The sequence below is a fragment of the Vidua chalybeata genome, chromosome 4 (assembly GCF_026979565.1).
Source record: "Vidua chalybeata isolate OUT-0048 chromosome 4, bVidCha1 merged haplotype, whole genome shotgun sequence".
Classification (NCBI taxonomy): Eukaryota; Metazoa; Chordata; class Aves; order Passeriformes; family Viduidae; genus Vidua; species Vidua chalybeata.
Window position 1 is genome coordinate 70,865,007 of NC_071533.1, and position 20,315 is coordinate 70,885,321.

Consider the following 20,315-nt stretch of genomic DNA (forward strand, 5'->3'; position numbering starts at 1 on the left):
GAGTCGGGCTGGATGGTCCTGGCAGGGGGAAGCCCCACTTAGGGGGTCACCGGGGAGGGGGTGCAGAGATTTGCCAGAAGAGGGGGGGGTGTTCAGCCCCTCTGCACCCCACGAGTGTCCTGTGGGTCACACCAAGGCTCAGTCTGTGGGAGGTGATGGCAGCCCCGGGGGGAGTCAAGGACTGGTGCAATCCGTCGGCATGGGGGGCACCCCGAGCCCATGGCGGGGGGCTGCAAGGGCATGTCCAGGCCCAGGGAACTGACAGACCAGTGGGTGGGGGGCCGGGGGCCCAGACCGTCAGTCTGTCCCACCACGGGGTGGGGCCGGGGCGGCCAAGTCCTTCGTGCACAGATGGAAGCCGGAGGTGGCAAACTCCGCCCGGGATAAGGCAAGTGGTGCGGGTGGTGCAGACCCCGCTGTCAGTGTGGGGGGCTTCCAGCACCAGGAATGGGAGGTCCACGCCCTGCCCTGCTCCGAGTGGGCTGGAGGCGGTGGGGCCCAAAGGGAGCCAGCGTGACCCACGGAGCTGCTGGTGGGGGGAGCTGCAGAACCCTGCCAGGTGTGGGGGCCCATCCCTGGGCTCCCAGGGGTCCGGGCAGGGAGCTGCAGGTGTCCATGGGGTGTAGAGGCCCAGCCCTTGGCTCCCACAGGTCTGAGCAGGGGGCTACAGACATCTGTGGGGTGCAGAGGCTCAGCCCTGGGCTCCTGGGGGTCAGGCAGGGGGCTGCAGAGGTCCTTAGGGCATGGGGGCCCATCCCTGGGCTCCTGGAGGTCCAGGCAGGGGGCTGCCCACAGCAGTGCTCCAGGAGGGCTTTGGTGAAGCTTTGAGTCCAACCACAGGGGCACGGCCTCACTCCCGGATGGTCCTGGGGGGCTCTCCATGGCAGGGAGGGGGCTGCCAGCGCGGGGCTCTCAGGAAGCTGCAGCCCCTTCCCTGCCATGGTCCAGGCTCCCAGTGCCACCTCCTGGCACATGAGCAGCACCCAGGGCCCTCACACCACAGAGGCCACCCCCGAGACCGACGTCACCTTGTTGTCCTCGGCCCAGGGCTGGAGGTTCTGCAGGGCGTAGAGCGAGGAGTTGTGCATGCAGAGCGGGTCCTGCGGCAGCGGCTGCGCCAGGCTCTTCTGGAAAGCCTCCTGCTGCAGGTGCAGCATCAGCCGGTTGGCCTGCTGCCGCTCCGCCTCGCGCTCCTCCGCCGTCTGACGCCTGCAGACACCCGCCATTGGCACGGACCGCAGCTGGCACTGCCACGTGCCCACTGCCCCACGGCACCGTCCCTCGTCCCCTTACCACTGCCACGTCCCACACCACCACCAGACCTCACCCAGCGGTGCACAGGGGAGGCCACGGCGATGGGCAGCCCACGCCATCCATCGCCAGCCCATCCCAGTCCCAGCCTCGCCCAGAATGTGGGGCTCGCTGCTGGAGGGATGTGGGGTTTGGGGCTGTCAGAGGGATATTGGGGTGTCTGCCAGATGGATACATTGGGGTGTCTGTCAGAGGGATATTGGGATGGCTGCCAGAGGGATACATTGGGGTGTCAGAGGGATATTGGGGTGTCTGTCAGAGGGATATTGGGGTGGCTGTCAGAGGGATACATTGGGATGGCTGTCAGATACATTGGGGTGGCTGCCAGAGGGACATATTGGGGTGTCTGCAAGAGGGTGTCTATTGGGGTGGCTGCCAGAGGGATATTGGGGTGGCTGTCAGAGGAATATTGGGGTGGCTGTCAGAGGGATACATTGGGATGGCTATCAGATACATTGGGGTGGCTGTCAGAGGGATATATTGGGGTGGCTGTCAGAGGGATATTGGGGTGTCTGCCAGAGGAATATATTGGGGTGTCTGCCAGAGGAATATATTGGGGTGGCTGTCAGAGGGTGTCTATTGGGGTGGCTGCCAGAGGAATATATTGGGATGGCTGCCAGAGGGATATTGGGGTGGCTGTCAGATACATTGGGGTGTCTGCCAGAGAGACATATTGGGATGGCTGCCAGAGGGATATTGGGGTGCCTGCCAGAGGGATGCAGGGGCTGGGCTGCCAGAGGGGTGTGAGCATCATGGCTGTGGCGGTTACCCCGGGGCAGTCCCTGTTACCTCCACTTGGTGCGGCGGTTCTGGAACCAGGTCTTGACCTGGGCGTCCGTCATCTTGAGGGCCTTGGCCAGGGTGGCACGCTCGGCCGAGGCCAGGTACTTCTGCCGGTGGAAGCGCTTCTCCAGCTCGCAGATCTGCACCCGGGAGAAGGACGTCCGCGGCTTCTTGCGCTTGGGCGGCGTCCGGTTCTGGTACGGGTGCCCGATGCGCCGCGTCACCGCGAAGGGCGACAGCGCGGCTGTGGGGACAGCGGGGTGAGAGGGGCTCGGGGTGACATCGGCAAAGCGCAACAGAGCAGGGCCCTGGGGGGATGCCAGGGGGCTCGGGGCCATGGGGATGGGGAACTCCAGAGGGACACATGAGGATGGGGAGCTCCAGGGGAGCCACCAGTGCTGCCTGGGAGAGTAGGGGAGGGGGACACCCAGAGTCGTCCCCACCGTGGGGACATGGGGGCAACTCAAGACATGGCATGAGGGAGGACCTGTCCCCTTTCCCACCCCACAGCACAGTCACTCCCCCAGCCCTGTGGCACTGGAATGTCGGGGTGGATGGGCTGGCCTGGTGACAGGACTGATGCAGGACCATCCAGCCCCGCTGCACAAACCCACCCTCCCCTCACACCGAGCCCTGCCGCAGCCCCCGAGGAGGTTCCGCGGCACTGCAGGGGCTGCCCAGCCCTGCCCGTGAGGGGATGGGACCACAGAAGCTGTTGGGAGGCAGACAGTGTCTCTTTCACGGGCCAGCAGTGCTTGGGCTGGCCACCGCCAGGGGCCGGGAAGGGGATGTCCCTGCCCAGCCGAGGTGTGAGCCAGCCCTGGTGAGGCCAATGTGCCACATCCCAGCTCCAGAAGCTGCCGGAGCTGCAGGGAGCGTCAGAAGAGCGAAGCAGCACAGAGGAAAGTGAAGGCTTGGCAGGGTCAGCCCCCAACGCCTGTGCCCCTCTTGCTCTGGCAGCGGCCTCGCCAAGCCACAACCCTATGGCACCACATCCCCGTGGCGCCGTGGCACCACAGCCGTCACCAGGGCCAGCACCGCGTGGGCAGGGCTGCACGTGGCTGGGACCATGGTTGCCTGTGGCCCCACGGCACAGGGATGTGGGTACAGCCCACGGCACCCCAGGGGGCCCCTGGCACCCACAGACCCTCCCTCCCACCCGCGCCCAGGAGGCCGCCTGGCCGCCGGCGGGGGCGGACACGGTTGACGCAGGTGGAGCCGTGCAGTCGGGGGGACGGAGGCCCCCGCGCCCCCTCCCCGCACGGGGCGGCCCCTCGCCGGGACCAGATGCCTCCTGCCCGCAGCCCACCCCAAGGCCAGTGGTGCTGAGTGATGGCTGCGGCTGGGAGACCCCGTGCCGGGGAGGGGCTGCCCCATCCACCCAACGCTGGCGCCAGGCAGGAGACGAGGACGTCACCCGCCACCCCTGCGCGGGGACCGTGCTTCGTCACCGCTGCCATGGCGGGGTGGGCCGGGAGGCGAACAAGGTTCTGCTGGCGCCCGGGCGGGACCACCACGGTCCCCAGCCTCCTGCCCCACACCGCCCCATCGCCCACATGGCCGGGACTCGGCCCCCAGCCCCGCACGGCCTCCAGCCTTGTCCCCGCATGCGGCCACACACTGGGGACGTGGCAGTGCCGCCATCTTGGGTGGGAGCAGGGCTGAGCCAGGCCGGGGGTCCCCAGCACCCACACATGCTCCCACTGCCCGGGACCCCAACCTCAGCACCCCTCCTGCTTCTCGGGTGCTGCAACCAACACCCCAGCAATGCTGCTCAGCCCCCATCAGGGCACTCAGCCCCTGCACACCAGCTGTATCTCAACCCCTCGCTGCCTCCACAACACCCGCATCGCTGCCCTGGCCTCTCCCACAGCACTGGCACTCAGTGTTCCACACCGATCCCTGCACGTTCAGATCCAGGATCCCATCCCAGACACCCCACAGAGATCCCTCCACCACCGCCCCCATTCTCTGGGGTTCACAAGGCGTGGGACATCTGCTCTGTGCATGGACGGGCTTTGTCCTCAGTCCCACGGTGGGTCCCCCCACCCTGCATCGTGTCCCCACAGAGCCCCCACATCACATCTCACACCCGGCAGAGCCCCCGCCCCACTCTCCGTTCCAAGGGAGCCCCCACTCCGCACCCCACAGAGCTCCCACTCCACACCCCGGCTCCCCACAGCCTCCCCGTTACGGTGGCACAGGGTCACCACCGGCACCTCCAAACCGGGGAAGGGACCAGACACGGAGTAGAGCTCGAGACCGGCGCCCGCTGGGACCCCCGCGGGCTCCACCCGGAGCCGCCGGACCCTGCCCGGTGCCGCGGTGGAGCCGCCGGTAGCCGCGTCTACCCCGAGCCGCTTCCGCAGGCCCCGACGGCGGGCGAGGACCGGGCGCTGCGGGAACCTGTGGAGCGCACGGTCCCCGCCATCCCCGTCCGATCCCCGTGTCCGCCCCGCGCCGCGCCGCGCCCGCCGGACCGCACTGCCCCGACGGAACCGCGGGAGCGGCCGGTGCCGCGTGAGCCGCCGGAGCCGTCAATAGCCGCCGGTAGTCCCCAGCACCGCTCACCTGAGAGCCGGTCTTTGGCGATGCGGCGCGTGGTCTCCATCCAGGGGAAGGTGAGCCCCGGCAGCGCGGGCCCCGGCGGCGGCGCGGCGGGCGCGGCGGGCGGCGGGGCGGGCGCGGGCCGGTGCGCCGGGACGCGGATGACTCCGGCGGGCGGCGCGGCGGGCGCGGGGGTCACGTTCACGCTCACGTTCATGCTCATGTTGAGGTTGTAGGAGCCGAGCGGACCGGTGGGGCCGTACCCGCTCCCGTAGAGCCCGTAGTCGGGCTCTGCCGCCGCCCGGTGCGGCCCCGTGGGCTCGGGGCCGCCCAGGATCTGGTCGATGCCGAAGCTGATGGGCTCGTGGGGCGCGGGGGGCCCCGGGCCGCCGCCCTCCCGCTCCATCCCGCCCGCGCTCAGAGCCGGTGGGACGCGGGCATGGCCGGGAGGCGGCGGGGGGCGGCGGCGGCGACGGGCGCGGAGCGCCCGGTGCGGGACAGGACGCGGTGCAAGGTGCGGGTGCGGGCCCGGAGCAAGGTGCGGGGCAGGTGCCGGGTGCGGGTTCGGGCCCGGGGCAGGGTGCGGGGCATGGCTCGCCGCCGCTGGCGGCCCCGGGGCGGGAGCGCGGGTGGGCTGCGGGCCCTGGCGGGACGCGCTTTTCTGCCCCGCTCCATCCGGACCGGCCGAACTCCCACCGCCTGCGCCCTGATTGGCGGCCGCGACCCGTGATTGACAGCCCGGTGCCCCGCCCCCGCCCCGGGACCCCCCCGCCCCCGCCGCTCCAGGCCCCCGCCCCGGCTCCGGGAGAAGCGGACGGGCCCGTCGGGTCCCGAGCGCCTGCGCCCCGCACGGCCCTCGGACGTCCCCCGTGCACCGACGGGCTCCGGTACCCGTTCGCCCCGCCGGGGCGTCCGCCGGACCGCCTACCCGGTCCACCGGAGCCGCTGTCGCATCGGGCAGCAGTGCTGCGCCTTTTCGCCTCCCCGCTCCGTCCGCAGCCCCGTCGGCGCTTCCAGCCGCCCCTCCCGGGGCGCACGAAGCGGTCCCTGCCCCAGCGCCGTTATCGCGGGGCGCACGGGCCAGAGCCTGAGGTGCGCAGGCTTCGCACCGAGCCCGTCCATACGGGAGCGAATGGATCCGGAAGCCCTGGAGCCCGGTGTGGGGACCCAGGGGTTGTTCCGACCCGCCGTTCACAAAACACGGACACATCCCGGGACATGGATCCCAATCTCCTCGAGCCGCCATTGCCGGTAGCTGGGATCTCAGTTCCCAGGAAACCGCCTTTCCCGGGGCACCGACCCCACGCCGACCTTCAGTTCCCGGGGCATGAATCCCCCTTCCCCGGGACCTGCCGTTCCCGGTATCACGGACCCCATTTTCCACGGACCAGACTGTTCAGGGGGATGGAGTCCGACACCCCCTGGTCCCGCCATTCCCGGAGGTAGACCCCGGTTCCCGGCCCGCCGTTCCCTGGGATGGACCCTTGTTCCCCGCCCCGCCTTTCCCGGTCACAGAGCCCAGCCCGGTAACGGCAGCAGAGAGCGGCACTGGCTGGGTCAGGTCTTCCGACGACTATCGCGACAGAGACACGGCGGACCTGTGGGTGGGTTCCCGGCGGCTCCCGAGCGGGTCACGGCCCCGGGACAGAGCCTGGCGGAGCGGAGGCGGCTTCCCGGGTACCCTGGCGCCACCGGTCTGGGGCAAATGACATTACCGGGGCCTGCGCCTGTAAATCACGGCAGCACCGGGGGCTGCAGCTGCCGCACCGGGGGCACTGCACACCCCGGGGCGCCTCACATCCCAGGGGCACCGCAGGCACCGGGGGGCACCGGGTGGTCCCAGGCTCGCCGCAGTGTGGGGTACCCGTCCCTGCAGCCGCAGCTCTGCCAGGGTGTGGGGCCGCGGGAACCGGGACCGCACTGGAACACGCCTGTGCCGCCCTCGGCCGTGCCCACAGCCCACCACGGCACCGGGAACGGCCGAGCTGCTCCTTTCCACACCGGGGCACCGACGGAGCCTCGTGTGCCCAGAAGGGGAGGGGGACACAACACCTGGACCCTGCCCTGCAAAGCGCCACGGCTTTTTGGCGTTTCCTGCTCGCCGCCCGGCAGGTGCCGGGACAAATCCCAGTGTTCCCACTGTGGCTTTTCCACCTGGCAAGAGCCACCGGCGCCGGGTGTGCTTGCGGCAACGGGACCCGCTGGGACCCCGTGGGGTGCAGCCATGGCGGCGGCAGTGGCAGCGACAGCCGTGACAGTGGCGGCAGTGGCGGTGACAGTGCCAGTGGGAGGAAATGGCCGGAGGAAGAGGCGGCAGCAGGTTAATTGAACCCGGAGCAGGAGGCAGATGTTGCCGTGCCCAGGGGCTGGAATCTGCCGGGCTGGGAGATGGATTGGGGGGCTGTGACGGGGCCCGGGGCAATGCGGGCTCTCCCGGCGCCTGCTTGCGCCAGGGCCCGCCCCACGCCCACGGGGGTCTGCAGGCGGCACCCCCGGCCGGAGCAGCCCCCCGCCCGCCAGCCTCCAGCAGCGCGACCGGGGCTGCCCTGGGAGGGCGCAGGAAGAACTGAGGGTGCTCAAGGAGTCCTGAGCCCCTTCCCACCCTGGCTGTGGGTGTAGGGTGTTTCCCACCCAGGGATCCCCGCTAGCCAAGGGCCCCTCACTGTCACCACCTTGTGCCACTGGCTCAGTCTTGACAGTGATCCTTGGGCCACCTGGAAGGAGGCCGTGTCCCTGTGCCTGCCCCAGAGTCCTCTGAGCCACCGTGGGGACCAGGCAGGGTCCCTGCACCCGGAACCCCCCAGTGGGTCAGTACAGACCTTTCCTCATTTCTCGACCAGAGCAGGGACCTCCGTGTCCTCGGTGTGCGCCCCTTCCCATCCCGAGGGGCTGGGCCTGGCAGTTCTTGTGGGTGGCAGTGACAGCTGGAGGGGATGCGGCAGAAAAAAAGGGCATTTGCCCAGTTCCAGCAGGGAATCAGCCTTCAGCCAGTGCAGCACCAGGCCCTGCCACCGCCAGAGCTGCACCAGCATCTCCCCGCCCCGCGCCCTCCACGCCCCTCTGCCCCTGAGAGCGGGGGGTCACACATGGGGTCTGTGGGGTCTGGCCCCTGCCCGCCCCACCACTGAGGTGCTGCCCGAAGCTGCCGGGGCTCCTTGCCCCGTCCCCCACCGCGGCCCTGGGGCTGCCGGTGCAGCTGCGCGGCTCCGTGGTGCCACGTCCCCGGTGCCGGCCGTGCCGGTGCTCCCGTTCCCTACGGGCTCGGGAGCTGCTGCCGGGGCGGGGGTCACTGGGATGGGGCCCTGCCTGTCCCCGGTGCCGCCGGCGGCCGGCCCGGTGCCCCGGCCATCACGGCGATGGCGCGGCGGGGACCTGGCAGGGCCCCACGTTCCCACCGGCCAGAGGCTGCCGCTCGCCCGCTCCCGCCCGCTCCCCCCCGTAATCTCATTACCGCTGGACGTCCCCTTCTTCCTCCCGCTTCCCCCCAAACCCGCTGGCAAACTGGAGGGACAGTCAGCTCCTCTCTGGCTGCTGGGTTAATTCTGGGCTAATTAGATGAACCAGCCCAGATTGGATTACTTTAGCCTGCATTTGGTCCTCCAGTCCTTGGCTTGCGGCTCCCGGGGGAGCTGCTGGCGCCTCCTGCCTCAATCAGACACTTCTTAACCGCATGAAACACTCCCGGTGCCCCCCGCCGCCCGCCCGCCGCGGGCGCCGGCACCCGGACGGGGTGCGCGGGGTGAGGCGGCAGCAGCCGGTGGGCGCGGTGCCCATCCCGGCCCGGCTGACACGCCGGGAGGGCTGGGATGAGGATGGATGGGGCCGGCATCGGGATGGGATGGAGTCGGGACGGAGCCAGGACGGGACCGCTGTGGGGTTGGGATGGGGTCACTGCGGCCGCGGATGGCCCCCGCGGACTCCCGCGGACCCGACGGCCGAGTCGCCCGCTCGGACGTCACGGTGGCCCTCGGCGTCTGCGCGGCGTCCTCGGGGAGGAGCCGGGTGCCACATGGGTGCGTGGGCGGCTGCACGGTGACGCCAACACCCGGCCGCTGTGGGGCTGCTCCCCCCCCCCCCCCCCCCGGGCACCGCCAGGCTGCAGCCCCTGGGGCGGGGGACAGTGGGTTCTGCGGTTCAGGATTGGGGGTGCAGCACGGGCCACCCCCTCAAACCCTCTGGGGGCCCCAGCTGCGCGGTCTGGGAGCAGGATCAGAAGGGCTGAGAGCCCCCGGGCTTTCGGTGGGGTGAGGGGGGAGCGCTGTGGGAGTGGGGGGCACACACAGCCCGCACCCCTTGGGCTGCAGGACAGCTCCTGCCCCACTGGTCAGTGGGATCGGTGCCCAGGAGCCACGGGACACATGGCTGGGCACACCGGTCCCCCGTCCCACGCCGGGTGCTCTCAGGGTGCCCGCGTACCCCACCCCCACCTCCACAGGGTCCGACGCCAGCCGGGGGCTGTTGGGGGGTCTGTCCGGCCTGGGGGCTGCAGGTGCCAGTGCTGCCCGTCCTGGTGGGCTGGTGCCCGTCGGGGGACCAGAGTGTGCCGGTGGCTGGTGGCCGCTGACAGCCACGTCGCTCAGGGCCTCGTTATCGAAGGTTAATTGGATTCTGCAGATGTACTCGGTGCATTAGGCAGGAGTTCAGTCCATGAGCACCCAGCCCCCGCTGCCCTATAAGGACCCCTGCCCACCTCAGAGGGATTAATAGGGAACCCCTATCCGCCCCTGGGGGACCCCTGCCGGATCTAACAGGGACCTCTGCCCAACCTGGGGGTCCCCTGCCTTCCTTGGGGGATCCCTATTCACCTGACGGGGTTGGCGGGGAGCTAACGCTGCTGCGCTGCACCACTGCGGTCATGAGTGCGTCCAGCCTCAGCCCAGCCTCGCTCAGCCCCAGCGAGGGGTCCGGCCGGGAAAGCGCCCGGCAGCGCTTCCCAGAAGGAGCCGCCCCGGCCCTGCCGCGGAAATGGAGCTGAATATCTGAGCAGGGCTGGGCTAAAAGCCTCGGCCTCGCAGCCCCGCGCAGCCCCGGCGGCTCCCGCCATCAATTATTAACGGCGAGATGGATCCGCGGCCTCGCGCGTGCCCGGCTGGCGGGGGCGGCTCCGGGAGTACCGGCTGCCGGGACCCCAGCCCCGGGACGGGCTCTCCGCCCTCGGTCCCCATGCCAGAGCCACCCACAGAGCCCGCTCCTCGCCCGGCCGGGACTCGCGGTGCCGGTGCCGTTGCCGGGTGCGGTGCCGGTGCCGATTCTCCTCACGGCGGCGGCAGAAAGCGATGCTGCCCCGCCGCGGGGCCGCGCTGGCCCCGCTGTGACCCCCGCCCCTCCCCGGATGGCTCCTGGCAGGTACAGATGGGACCGGACCCTCCCCAGCCGGGGGTCACCGGCCCCCGCCGCGCTCCCGCCTCCCCGGAGGCGCGGGCAGGGGGCGGGCGGGCGGCGGGGCCGGGGCTGGTCCGGAGCTTCTGCCCGCCGGCTCCCCGGCACCGGGAGGGGCTCGTGTTGCTCCTGGTGCGGTCCCGGGACTCGGCCACACACCGTGCGCCGTCCGGGACGAGGGGCTGGCACCGGAATTCGGCCGGTGCCGCCCGGTGCCAAGCATAGACGCTCCGTTCGGGCAGCGGGGACAGCGCGACTGGACTGGGCACACAGAGGGAGCTGAGCGGTGGAGTACGCGCCGTGACCCGTACCCCGGACCGGGACCAGGACCTGGACCTGCATCAGGACCGGGACCGGGGCCAGGATCATAACCAGGACCATAACAGTGACCGGGAAGCATCCAGGAGCCCCAAATCCGCACAGTTCCCCGGCCGTGGCAGCCCGTGCGGAGCCGGTGCCGGAGCAGGGCTGGCAGCGCGGCTGTGTGCCAGGAGCTCCATGCCGGGGTGATGGGTGCCAGCCCCTGCTCGGGGGTCCCGCCGTGCTCCTCTGCCCGCACCCACTCCCTGGCATGGGCCAGCCTTCCCCGCCGTCCGGTCTGGGGTCCGGGGGGGTTGCACAGTCGGTGAGGAGCCGTGGGGGGCTGCGAGGGGCCGTGGGGATCTCGGCTCAGCTCCGCATTAGCGCGGCCGCTGCTTCCCCTGAGCCAAACCTTCATTAGCGTGGCTCCGGCTGCGCCGGGTGGGGCCGCGGGCTGCTCCGCTGGCACCCCAAACTGCCAGCACCCCGGCACCCCAAACTGCCAGCACCCCGACACCCGACACCACGAAGTGCCAGCACTTCAACCCTGCCAGCACCCCAGCACCGGACAGCCCAAATGTCAGCACCAACAGCAGCGCGACACCCTAAACCGTCAGCACGCTGGTACCCCAGCGACACCCCAGCACCCCAACCCTGCCTGAACCCCGGCACCCCGACCTGCGAGCACCCTGGCACCCCGAAGTGCCAGGGCAAACACCCCGACCCCACCAGCACCCCGGGAGCCCAACCCTGCCGGTGCCGCTGCATCCCTCAGCCCAGCCCTGCACTCGCCGCCGCCGTTCACCCCGTGCCCCCGTCGGGACACGCCGGTGTCCCCTCCAAAATCCTCTCAGACCCCCTGAGCCCCCCCAGATCTCCCGCACCTCACGGCCCCCCCCTAATACCGAGTTCTCCGCATGTACCCCGCGCCCCACCCAGACTCTTCGTTTCCTTCGTGCCCCCTCGCAGCCTCCAGACCCCCTCATGTCCCCTCATGTCCCCTCATGTCCCCGACCCCCCCCGTCCCCCCGGTTCCCTCCCGTGGCCCCCCCCGCCCCTCCCGTTCCCCCGCGTTGCTCTGCTGCCCTCTAGCGGCGTTCCGCAGCACCACGCGCCCGCAGAGCCCTCTCTGATTGGCGGCCGCTGCTGTCCGTCAAGAGCGCGCCCTCTCGCTATTGGCCACTGCCGGGAACACCCTCCCCTAAACACGGCGGGTCCGGTGGCGGCGGCTCCCGGCGGTTCCCCCTAACGGACCAGGTCGGGGGGGTCTCGGGATCCCGGGCCTCTCCCCGTGGGTCGTGGGGAAGGATCAGCACAGGGCCGAGCTTGCGCTGCCCGCCGTGACTCGAGACTCGCGGGGCACGCTAGGAGTTGTAGTCCCGCCGCTCGCTGCGGCCCCGCCCCGAACACGGAAGTACGCGAGGCCACAGGCGGAGGCGGCTCTAAGATGGCGTCGCCTCCTCAGGGGGGCCCGATGGCCATCGCCATGCGGCTGCGGAACCAGCTCCAGGCCGTCTACAAGATGGACCCGCTGCGGAACGAGGCGAGCGGCCGTACCGGGAGGGCGGGAGGCACCGGGAGGAGGTGGTGGCGGCGACACCGGGGGCCAGCCCGGGAGGGGACGGGCGGTACCGCGGTGGCGCCGCTGGGGGGCGCTGTGAGACCGAGGGGCGGTGCGGGGAGGCGGGGCCAGGGGAAAGGGGCGTGGCCAAGGGGCGGGGCAGGCACCGGACTTGGTGTGTCCCCGGACCCCCAAAATCCCATTTTCTGGTGTAATAAGGAAAAAACAGGGCATCCAACCCCCTTCAAATCCGGTTTTCTAGCGTAATAATGGAATACAGAGTGGTCAGTCCTGTTTTCTGGTATGTTAAGGCATTACAAGGGGGTGCAGCCCCCCAAAATCCCGTGTTCTGCCATAATAATGGAAGACAGGAGGCACAGCTTCCCCAGATCCTGTTTTCTGACATAATAAGAGAAAAGAGGAGGCGTGGCCCCCCAGAATCCCATTTTCTGGCCTTTTCCCATTAAAATAAGACAGTGAGACCAGTCTCTCAAAATCCCATTTTCTGGTGTAATAATGGAAGACACGTGGCAATCCCTACAAAGTCCCATTTTCTGACATATCTTAGCAGGACGGTGGTGGCCAGCCTCTCATAATCTGTTTTCTGGCATATTAAAGCAAGACAAGAGGTGCAACTCCCCAAAATCCAATTTTTTTAGCGTGTTAAGGGAATGGCAGAAGATCCTTGGGCTAAGGGGTTCCAGGTGAAGGACGAGAGGGGTCTCGGGGGTCTCCGGGTGACAGGTGGGGGTGGTCTTGGGATGCTCCAGGTGACAGTGAGGTGTCCCCGCAGGAGGAGGTGAAGGTGAAGATGAAGGAGCTGAACGAGCACATCGTGTGTTTCCTGTGCGCTGGGTACTTCATCGACGCCACCACCATCACCGAGTGCCTGCACACCTGTGAGTGTCCCCACCTGGGTGGGGGGGGGGGCTGTGAGTCCCGTGGGGGTGTGGTCCCACCCCTCCTACACCTGTCCTTGTCCCCCCACGCCTGTCCTTGTCCCCAGTCTGCAAGAGCTGCATCGTGAAGTACCTGCAGACCAGCAAGTACTGCCCCATGTGCAACACCAAGATCCACGAGACGCAGCCGCTGCTCAACCTCAAACTGGACAGGGTCATGCAGGACATCGTCTACAAGCTGGTGCCCGGCCTGCAGCACAGTACGGGGGACATGGGGGGGCTCGGGGGACATGGGGGGGCTCAGGGGACATGGGGGGCTCAGGGGACATGGGGGGCTCCGGGGACATGGCATGCAGCACAGTACGGGGGACATGGGGGGCTCAGGGGACATGGGGGACTCGGGACATGGCATGCAGCACAGTACAGGGGACATGGGGGGGCTCAGAGGACATGGGGGGCTCAGGGGACATGGGGGCTCAGGGGACATGGGGGGCTCGGGGGACATGGGGGGGCTCAGGGGACATGGGGGGCTCAGGGGACATGGCATGCAGCACAGTACAGGGGACATGGGGGGCTCAGGGGACATGGCATGCAGCACAGTACAGGGGACATGGGAGGCTCAGGGGACATGGGAGGGGCTCAGGGGACATGGGGGGCTCAGGGGACATGGCATGCAGCACAGTACGGGGGACATGGGGGGGCTCGGGGGACATGGGGGGGCTCAGGGGACATGGGGGGCTCAGGGGACATGGCATGCAGCACAGTACAGGGGACATGGGGGGCTCAGGGGACATGGGAGGGGCTCAGGGGACATGGCATGCAGCACAGTATGGGGGACATGGGGGGCTCAGGGGACGTGGCATGCAGCACAGTACAGGGGACACGGGGACAGGGACGTGGAGCTTGATGCAGACCGAGAGGAATGGGGATATGGACAAGGAGAGAAAGAGGGATGGGGACAGGGTCTGTGGCGGGGGCTTGGTGCAGTGGAGGGAGGGAGGACAGCCAGGGACTGCCCTCAGGGGCAGGTGGGCCCAGGTGTGTCCCTGAGCCACTTGTCCCTCGCAGGTGAGGAGAAGCGGATCCGGGAGTTCTACCAGTCCCGTGGCCTCGACCGGGTGACGCAGCCCAGCGGTGACGGTGGGACGGGGGGGGCACGGGGGGGGCAGCCAGCTGCAATGCTGGGGGGTGTCGGGGGCACAGGGGGCTGACGGTGCCACCTGTGTCCCCAGACACGGTGGGGGGTGACCCCATGGGGCTCCCCTACAGCACCTTTGACCACTCGCGCGCGCACTATTTCCGCTACGACGAGCACGTCTCGCTCTGCCTGGAGAAACTGAGGTGAGTCCGGGGGGACTGCAGCCCCTCAGTGGGGTGGGGAGGGGACACAGGGGACACTGGGCGTGGCCCCCGACATGTGAGACCCTGGACACGTGTCCCTTTCTCTTCCCGCCACAGCTCCAGCAAGGACAAGAGCAAGGCCATGCTGCAGGTGAGTGGGGATCCCTGCAGACCCCAGGCCTGACCCCCAGCTGTCACCCTGGCCCTGGCAGGGGTGTGTGGGGTCCCTGGAGGTCCCCCACAGCCCCCCCAACCCTCTCTGCCCCTCACAGCAGAAATACGTGAGGTGCTCGGTGCGGGCACAGATCCGACACCTGCGGAGGGTCCTGTGCCACCGGCTGGGGCTGTCCCTGCAGCACGTGAGTGGGAGTCCAGGGGGGGTCCCAGCCCCCAGGGGTGTCCTGGCCCCCCTGACGCAGCCTCCCCGTGCAGGTGCAGATCCTGTTTGACAACGAGCCCCTCCCTGACCACATGACAATGAAGCAGCTTTGGCTCTCACGCTGGTTTGGCAAGGTGGGCATCCATCATAAGGGATGGCAGGCTCTGATTTTGGGGTTCACCCTGTCGGGGAAGTGGTGGGGTGACTCTCTGGGGGTGGTTCAGGGCATTATGGGGTTGAGGGATTGACGATCTTTAATGTGGCTGCAGTGGTGATCTGGGGGGTCCCTGGCCCCTGCATGGCTCCGGCAATGGGGGGTCCCCAAAGAGGTTGGCCAAGTTTGGAGTGCAGCCCCAGGGGAGTCCCTGGGCTGGGATTGGGGTCCCTGTACCAGGGGACTTCTGGGCTGGGGTTCTGGGTCTCTGCCCCAAGGGGATTTTAGGCTGGGGTTTGGGGTCATGGACTGGGATTGGGGAGTCCCTGAGTTGATGTTTGGGATCCCTGCTCTAGGAGAGAGTCCTGGGCTGGGGTTTGGGGTCATGGGCTGGGATGGGGGTCTCTGTCAGGGGGGGGTCCCTGGGCTGAGGCTTGGAGTCCCTACCCTGGGGGTAGTCCCTGGGCTGGGATCTGGGGTCTCTGCCCCAAGGGGGGTCCTTGGCTGGAGTCCCCCAGCTCTGACCCCCACCTTGCCCCACAGCCTGCACCCCTCCTGCTGCACTACAGCATCAAGGACAAGAGGAGGTAGGGGCAGGGGGTGGGCACTGCCCCCCCAGTGCAGCCCTGCTCCCGCCCCCCCACCCCCCATAACTTATACCCTTCTTTGAATTTATTTTTGGAATAAAATTGTTCAAAAGTCCCCTTGAGTCCCTGCTTTGTCTGAGGGGGGCTGGGGGCTGCTGTGGGTGTCTCAGGAGGGTCCCCTCTGCTCCAGCAGCTCCAGGAGCCTGGGGGGGCTGCATGTGGGGACTCAGTGACCCCCGAATGGGCTGCACCCATGGGGGGCTGAGGCATGGGGTGCTGGGGGTGCACTGTGGGGCTATGCAGCCCCTCTGGTCCCCATTCCCCCTCAGCCCCGCGGGCACTCCTCACATCCATCCCGTCACGATCCCGTCACGGCTGCCTGGCGCATGTCCGGCCCCCCTGCCCCACATAATGAGCCTTAATAAAGTCATCAGCCCTTTGATTGCCGGGGGAAGGGGGGAACCTCGCAGCGCCCCCCCGCCCCGCGCGGCCCTAATTAGCCCGGGACAATATTCCGCCATCTGGATCCTCGCGCGGCAGCCACGGGCACAGCTGCAGGCAGGGGGGTCCCGGGGGCGGGGGTGTCCCTGGGGTGGGGCTGGGACCCCACGGCTGCGGGAGGAACAGGTGCCAGATCCCAGTGATCCCGGTGATCCCGGGAACGCGGCTCCGGAGGGGCCCTGGCTGCGGCACGGGGCTCGAAGCCCCCCGGTGCTGACCCCGCTCCGTGGTGCCGGAGCCGGGCGGCTTTCGGGGATCACCCCTCCATCCTCGCCCCCCGAACTGTGGTGGGCACGGTCCAGGACCCACCGGGATGGATGTGGCAGCGGGTACCCCGTGGCCCTTCCTTCATCCCCGGCCCCGCACTGAGCTCGGTTCCCCGCGCCGCAACCCCCGCGCCGCCGCCGCTGCCGGGGGATCCGGTTACGGCCCGGCCCGGCCCAGCTGTCGGCCATCGCTCACCGGGCAGGGGCGGCCGGGCTCGCCTGCCCAAAGCCCCCACCAGGACGAAGGGAAACCCGAGGGCTGCGAGGCCATCCGGGCATGGGGATCCCAACTGGGGCTGGATGGGTGGGGCGGGCAGAATGGGGGTTCCAAATGAGGGTGGAGCGGTGGGGTGCAGGATTAGGGTCCCAGCCGGAGAGGGGGGGGGGCGGGATTGTGAAATGGGGGTCCCAAATAGGACCGGAGGAGCAGGATGGGGGGGCTTAGTAGGGCTGGGGGGCTTGGGGAGTCTCGAGCAGGGACAGAGGGTTTGGGGCATGGCCCAGACAGGGCTGGAGGTGTGGGGGAGCAGGATGGGTGTTCTAAGCAGGGCCACAGGGATTGGGGTGTAAGACTGGGGTCCCAGCCGAGGCTGGAAGGGTGGGGGTGCAGGATGGGGGTCCCAAATGGGATCAGAAGGATGGGTGAGGTATCCTAAATCAAGATGCAGAGCTGGAGGTGTGGGACAGAGATCCCAACTGGCAGCAGAGGGCTGTGGGTGCAGTGTGGGAGTGCCAGCCAGGGCTGGAGGAGTGGAGGAGCCGGATTGGGATCCCAAACAGGGCTGGGGGTGCAGGACGGGGGTCCAAACGGGGGCTGTCTGTGGGGGAGTGGGCGTGTAGGTGGATGGATGGACGGAGGAACAGATGGATGGATGGACGGATGGCGGGGGTAGCGAGGCGGGGGCTGTCCCCGTGTCTGTCAGCAGCGGCTCTGGCAGCCAGTCACAGACGGCAGAGCAGGAAGCCCCCCGGAGCCCCCCACGCCCCCCCCCCCCCAGCCCTACACCCCCTCCCTTATCAGCGCCGGCCCCGGAGGAGCCTAATTCAAACCAACTGCGGGGCTGACGTTGGTAAATGAGCCCCCCGCCCACGGCCTGGCCCCAGCGCCCACGGGGGCTGCCCCGGAGACGGGGGGAGATGAGGGCTGGGGGATCCAGCGGGGCAGGGGCAGGTACTGGGGGGATGTTCCCGTACCCCCGAGGTGCGGTCAAGCTGAAGGCACTTTGATGTCCCCCCGGCCCGTCATGCTCCGAGGGGGCTAATGGCCCCCGGCTCCAGCCCGGCAGAGAGGGAAACCTGAGCCCCCGTCCCCCTGTCCTTAACCTGGGGGGCTGTCGGGGGTCCCCAGCTCTGCCCGAGAGGATCTGGGCATGGCACAGACCCACGTGAGACCAGGGGGACGGGACCCTTAAGAACTCCTTGGCTATGTGGGATCCCCAGGGACCCACTGGGGATGGTGGCACCCCCAGCCTGGAGGGTCCCAGGGCTCGGATATGGGGTGAGAGGTGAAGGGAGCCACCCATGATGTCACAGGGATGTGCCAGGGGGCTGCACGTGCCGTACTGGGGGGGGGGGGGGGGTCTGTGGGAGGGACCCCACAGAGAGACTCCTCAAGCCCCCACCCTCCACAGCCCTGCAGCTCCTGTGCCTTGTGGGGGGCACTGGGGGCACAGCACAGCCCGGGGAGGGAGGCACAGCATCACCCCTCCCTCCCATGCCAGTCCCCAAGCACTGCCCCCTCCTACTCCACACCCCACACCCCAGCCCCCTCCAACACCCCAGAAAACCCACCAGCCCCACGGACTCCCACTCTGGGGGTCCTGCTCACCCCCAGCCGCTGTTCTGACCTGGGGGTGGGCACAGGGGTTGGACCCCGGGCTGCTGAGCCCCCCGGCTGTGCAGAAGCCCCTCCCGGCTGCACCGTCCCCGCCATGCTCCGGCAGCACCGGCTCCTCGCAGCCGTGACAGAGACAGATGAGCCCCCGGCACCCTCACGCCCCATTGCCGGGTGAGGGGCCATGCCCGGCCTCCTGGATCGTGGCGGGCACTGGGATGGGCTGCGTGGGCACCGTGGGGACACGTGTGACACAGCATTGCCCCGCATCCTGACCTCCCACCCCAGGGCACCCACTGGGCCACGGCCATCCATCCCTGTGGTGCCCGTCCCATCCCGTCCGTGGCCTGCGGAACGCGGCACGGGCACGCGGCTGTCACGACGGGAATGAGCTGTCACGACGGGAATGAGCTGTCACGACGGGAATGAGCCACCGCCCCAGCGCGGGGGACGTTCCCTGTAACGAAGCGCCGGGACGAGGCTGATGAGAAAACCCAAACGCAATTTAATTCCTGTCACCGCCTGAGCGGCTCTAAATGACCCCAGGGGGTTCTGACGGGCCCACGCTGAGCCCTCCCTCGCCCGCCCCACACTGTGCCCTCCTCACCCGCGCTGCCCCCCTCCCCGGGCCCGTGTTTCCTGCCCGCTTCCTGAGGATGTGGGCACCGGCACTGGCACCGGGATGCCCGCCGGCGTGGGAAGGGGGGGGCACCTTCCTGCGGACAGAAGGGTCATGGCAGGGCCTGGGAAAGTGCCGCCCCCGGGACCCCACCACCCCCTGCAGCCGCCTGGAGGAACCCCGGGATTGCTCGGAGCAGCCGCGCTGGTGATGGGAGCACGTGTGGCACCAAGCCGGCCCTGCCGCCGGCATTCCCGGACTGCCCGGGACCCTGGAGGCGCAGTCCCAGCTGCTGGGTGCTGACAGGGCGAATGTCACCAGCGCCAGGGCCACCGAGCACCGTCAGCCCCTGTTGGCACGGGTGCGAGGCGTGGTGGGGCCGTGGGAGCGGGGTCAAGGCACCCCTTCACATCTCCCGGTTTATTTTGGCCGCCGGAGTTTCCTCCAAGCCTTTGTCCGGTGGCTGCAGTCCCCCCGCGCCCCCCGGGCGTCTCCGCACCGGCGGGGGGATGCGCCGCGGGAGCACCGCCCCGGCACGCCCCACCGGCACCGGCACCGGCGGCGTGGGAGTGCGGGGAGGAGGCTCCGGTGCCGTTGGGTCTGCCACGGGCACGGGTGGGAGGACATGGGATGGGACATGGGACAGGACATGGGATGAGACATGGGACAGGATATGGGATGGGATGGGACATGGGATGGGATATGGGATGGGATATGGGATGGGACATGGGAAGGGACATGGGACGGGAGATGGGATGAGACATGGGACAGGATATGGGATGGGATGGGATGGGACATGGGATGAGACATGGGACAGGATATGGGACATGGGATGAGACATGGGATGGGATATGGGATGAGATGGAACATGGGATGGGATATGGGACGGGATATGGGATGGGACATGGGATGGGATATGGGATGGGACATGGGAAGGGACATGGGACGGGAGATGGGATGGGACAGGATATGGGAGGGGATATGGGATGAGACATGGGATGGGACATTGGATGGGACATGGGATGGGATATGGGATGGGATATGGGATGGGATATGGGACAGGACATGGGATGTGGCATGGAGTGCACAGGGGACGCACACAAGGGGTAGAGATGGGCACAGAGGGCAGGTGTGGGTGCTCTTGGGGGGTGCCAGTGGTTTGGGTTTGGGTGTTGCTGCCCCGACGTGGATGCTGGTGCCGTGGTGTGGGTGCCACAGCAAGAGTGCCATGGTGCCAGCACCACGGTGTGGGTCCTGGTGCTGTGGCATGGCTCCCAGTGCTGTGGCGTGGGTCCTGAAGCCACAACGTGTGTCCCAATGCCATGCGGGTCCCAGTGCCATGACGTGGATCCCAGTGCCACAATGTGGGTCCTGGTGCCACAAAGTGGGTGTCAGTGCCATGGTGTGGGTATCGGTGCCATGGTGTGTGTTCCAGTGCCACAGTGTGGGTGTCAGTGCCACAAAGTGGGTGCCAGTGCCATGATGTGGGTGCCAGTGCCATGGTGTGGGTATTGGTGCCACAGTGTGGGTGCCAGTGCCATGATGTGGGTGCCAGTGCCATGGTGTGGGTATTGGTGCCACAGTGTGGGTGCCAGTGCCACAAAGTGGGTTCCAGTGCCACGGTGTGGGTGCCAGTGCCACAGTGTGGGTTCCAGTGCCACGGTGTGGGTGCCAGTGCCACGGTGTGGGTGCCAGTGCCACGGTGTGGATGTCAATGCCACGGTGTGGGTGCCAGTGCCACGGTGTGGGTGTCAGTGCCACGGTGTGGGTGCCAGTGCCCCGGTGTGGGTTCCAGTGCCACAGTCTAGGTGCCAGTGCCATGGTGTGGATGTCAATGCCACGGTGTAGGTGCCA

The 20,315-nt window shown here is 68.5% G+C and overlaps 2 protein-coding genes across 2 annotated transcripts; one reads left to right on the forward strand and one right to left on the reverse strand.

Moving 5' to 3' along the window:
- Window positions 1-63: 63 nt before the first annotated feature.
- On the reverse strand, window positions 64-5,088 carry TLX2 (T cell leukemia homeobox 2). Its single transcript, XM_053941269.1, has 3 exons — window positions 4,666-5,088; window positions 2,101-2,338; window positions 64-1,209 (listed from the first exon to the last, which is right to left on the reverse strand). Exons 1-3 carry the CDS (start codon window positions 5,045-5,047, stop codon window positions 993-995), a joined length of 837 nt encoding a protein of 278 aa, XP_053797244.1. The 5' UTR covers window positions 5,048-5,088; the 3' UTR covers window positions 64-992.
- A 6,584-nt stretch (window positions 5,089-11,672) lies between these two features.
- On the forward strand, window positions 11,673-15,356 carry PCGF1 (polycomb group ring finger 1). Its single transcript, XM_053941270.1, has 9 exons — window positions 11,673-11,863; window positions 12,675-12,780; window positions 12,888-13,040; window positions 13,849-13,920; window positions 14,013-14,121; window positions 14,239-14,272; window positions 14,394-14,480; window positions 14,554-14,634; window positions 15,198-15,356. The coding sequence occupies exons 1-9, from the start codon at window positions 11,768-11,770 to the stop codon at window positions 15,243-15,245; spliced, it is 786 nt and encodes a 261-aa protein (XP_053797245.1). The 5' UTR covers window positions 11,673-11,767; the 3' UTR covers window positions 15,246-15,356.
- Window positions 15,357-20,315: the final 4,959 nt, after the last annotated feature.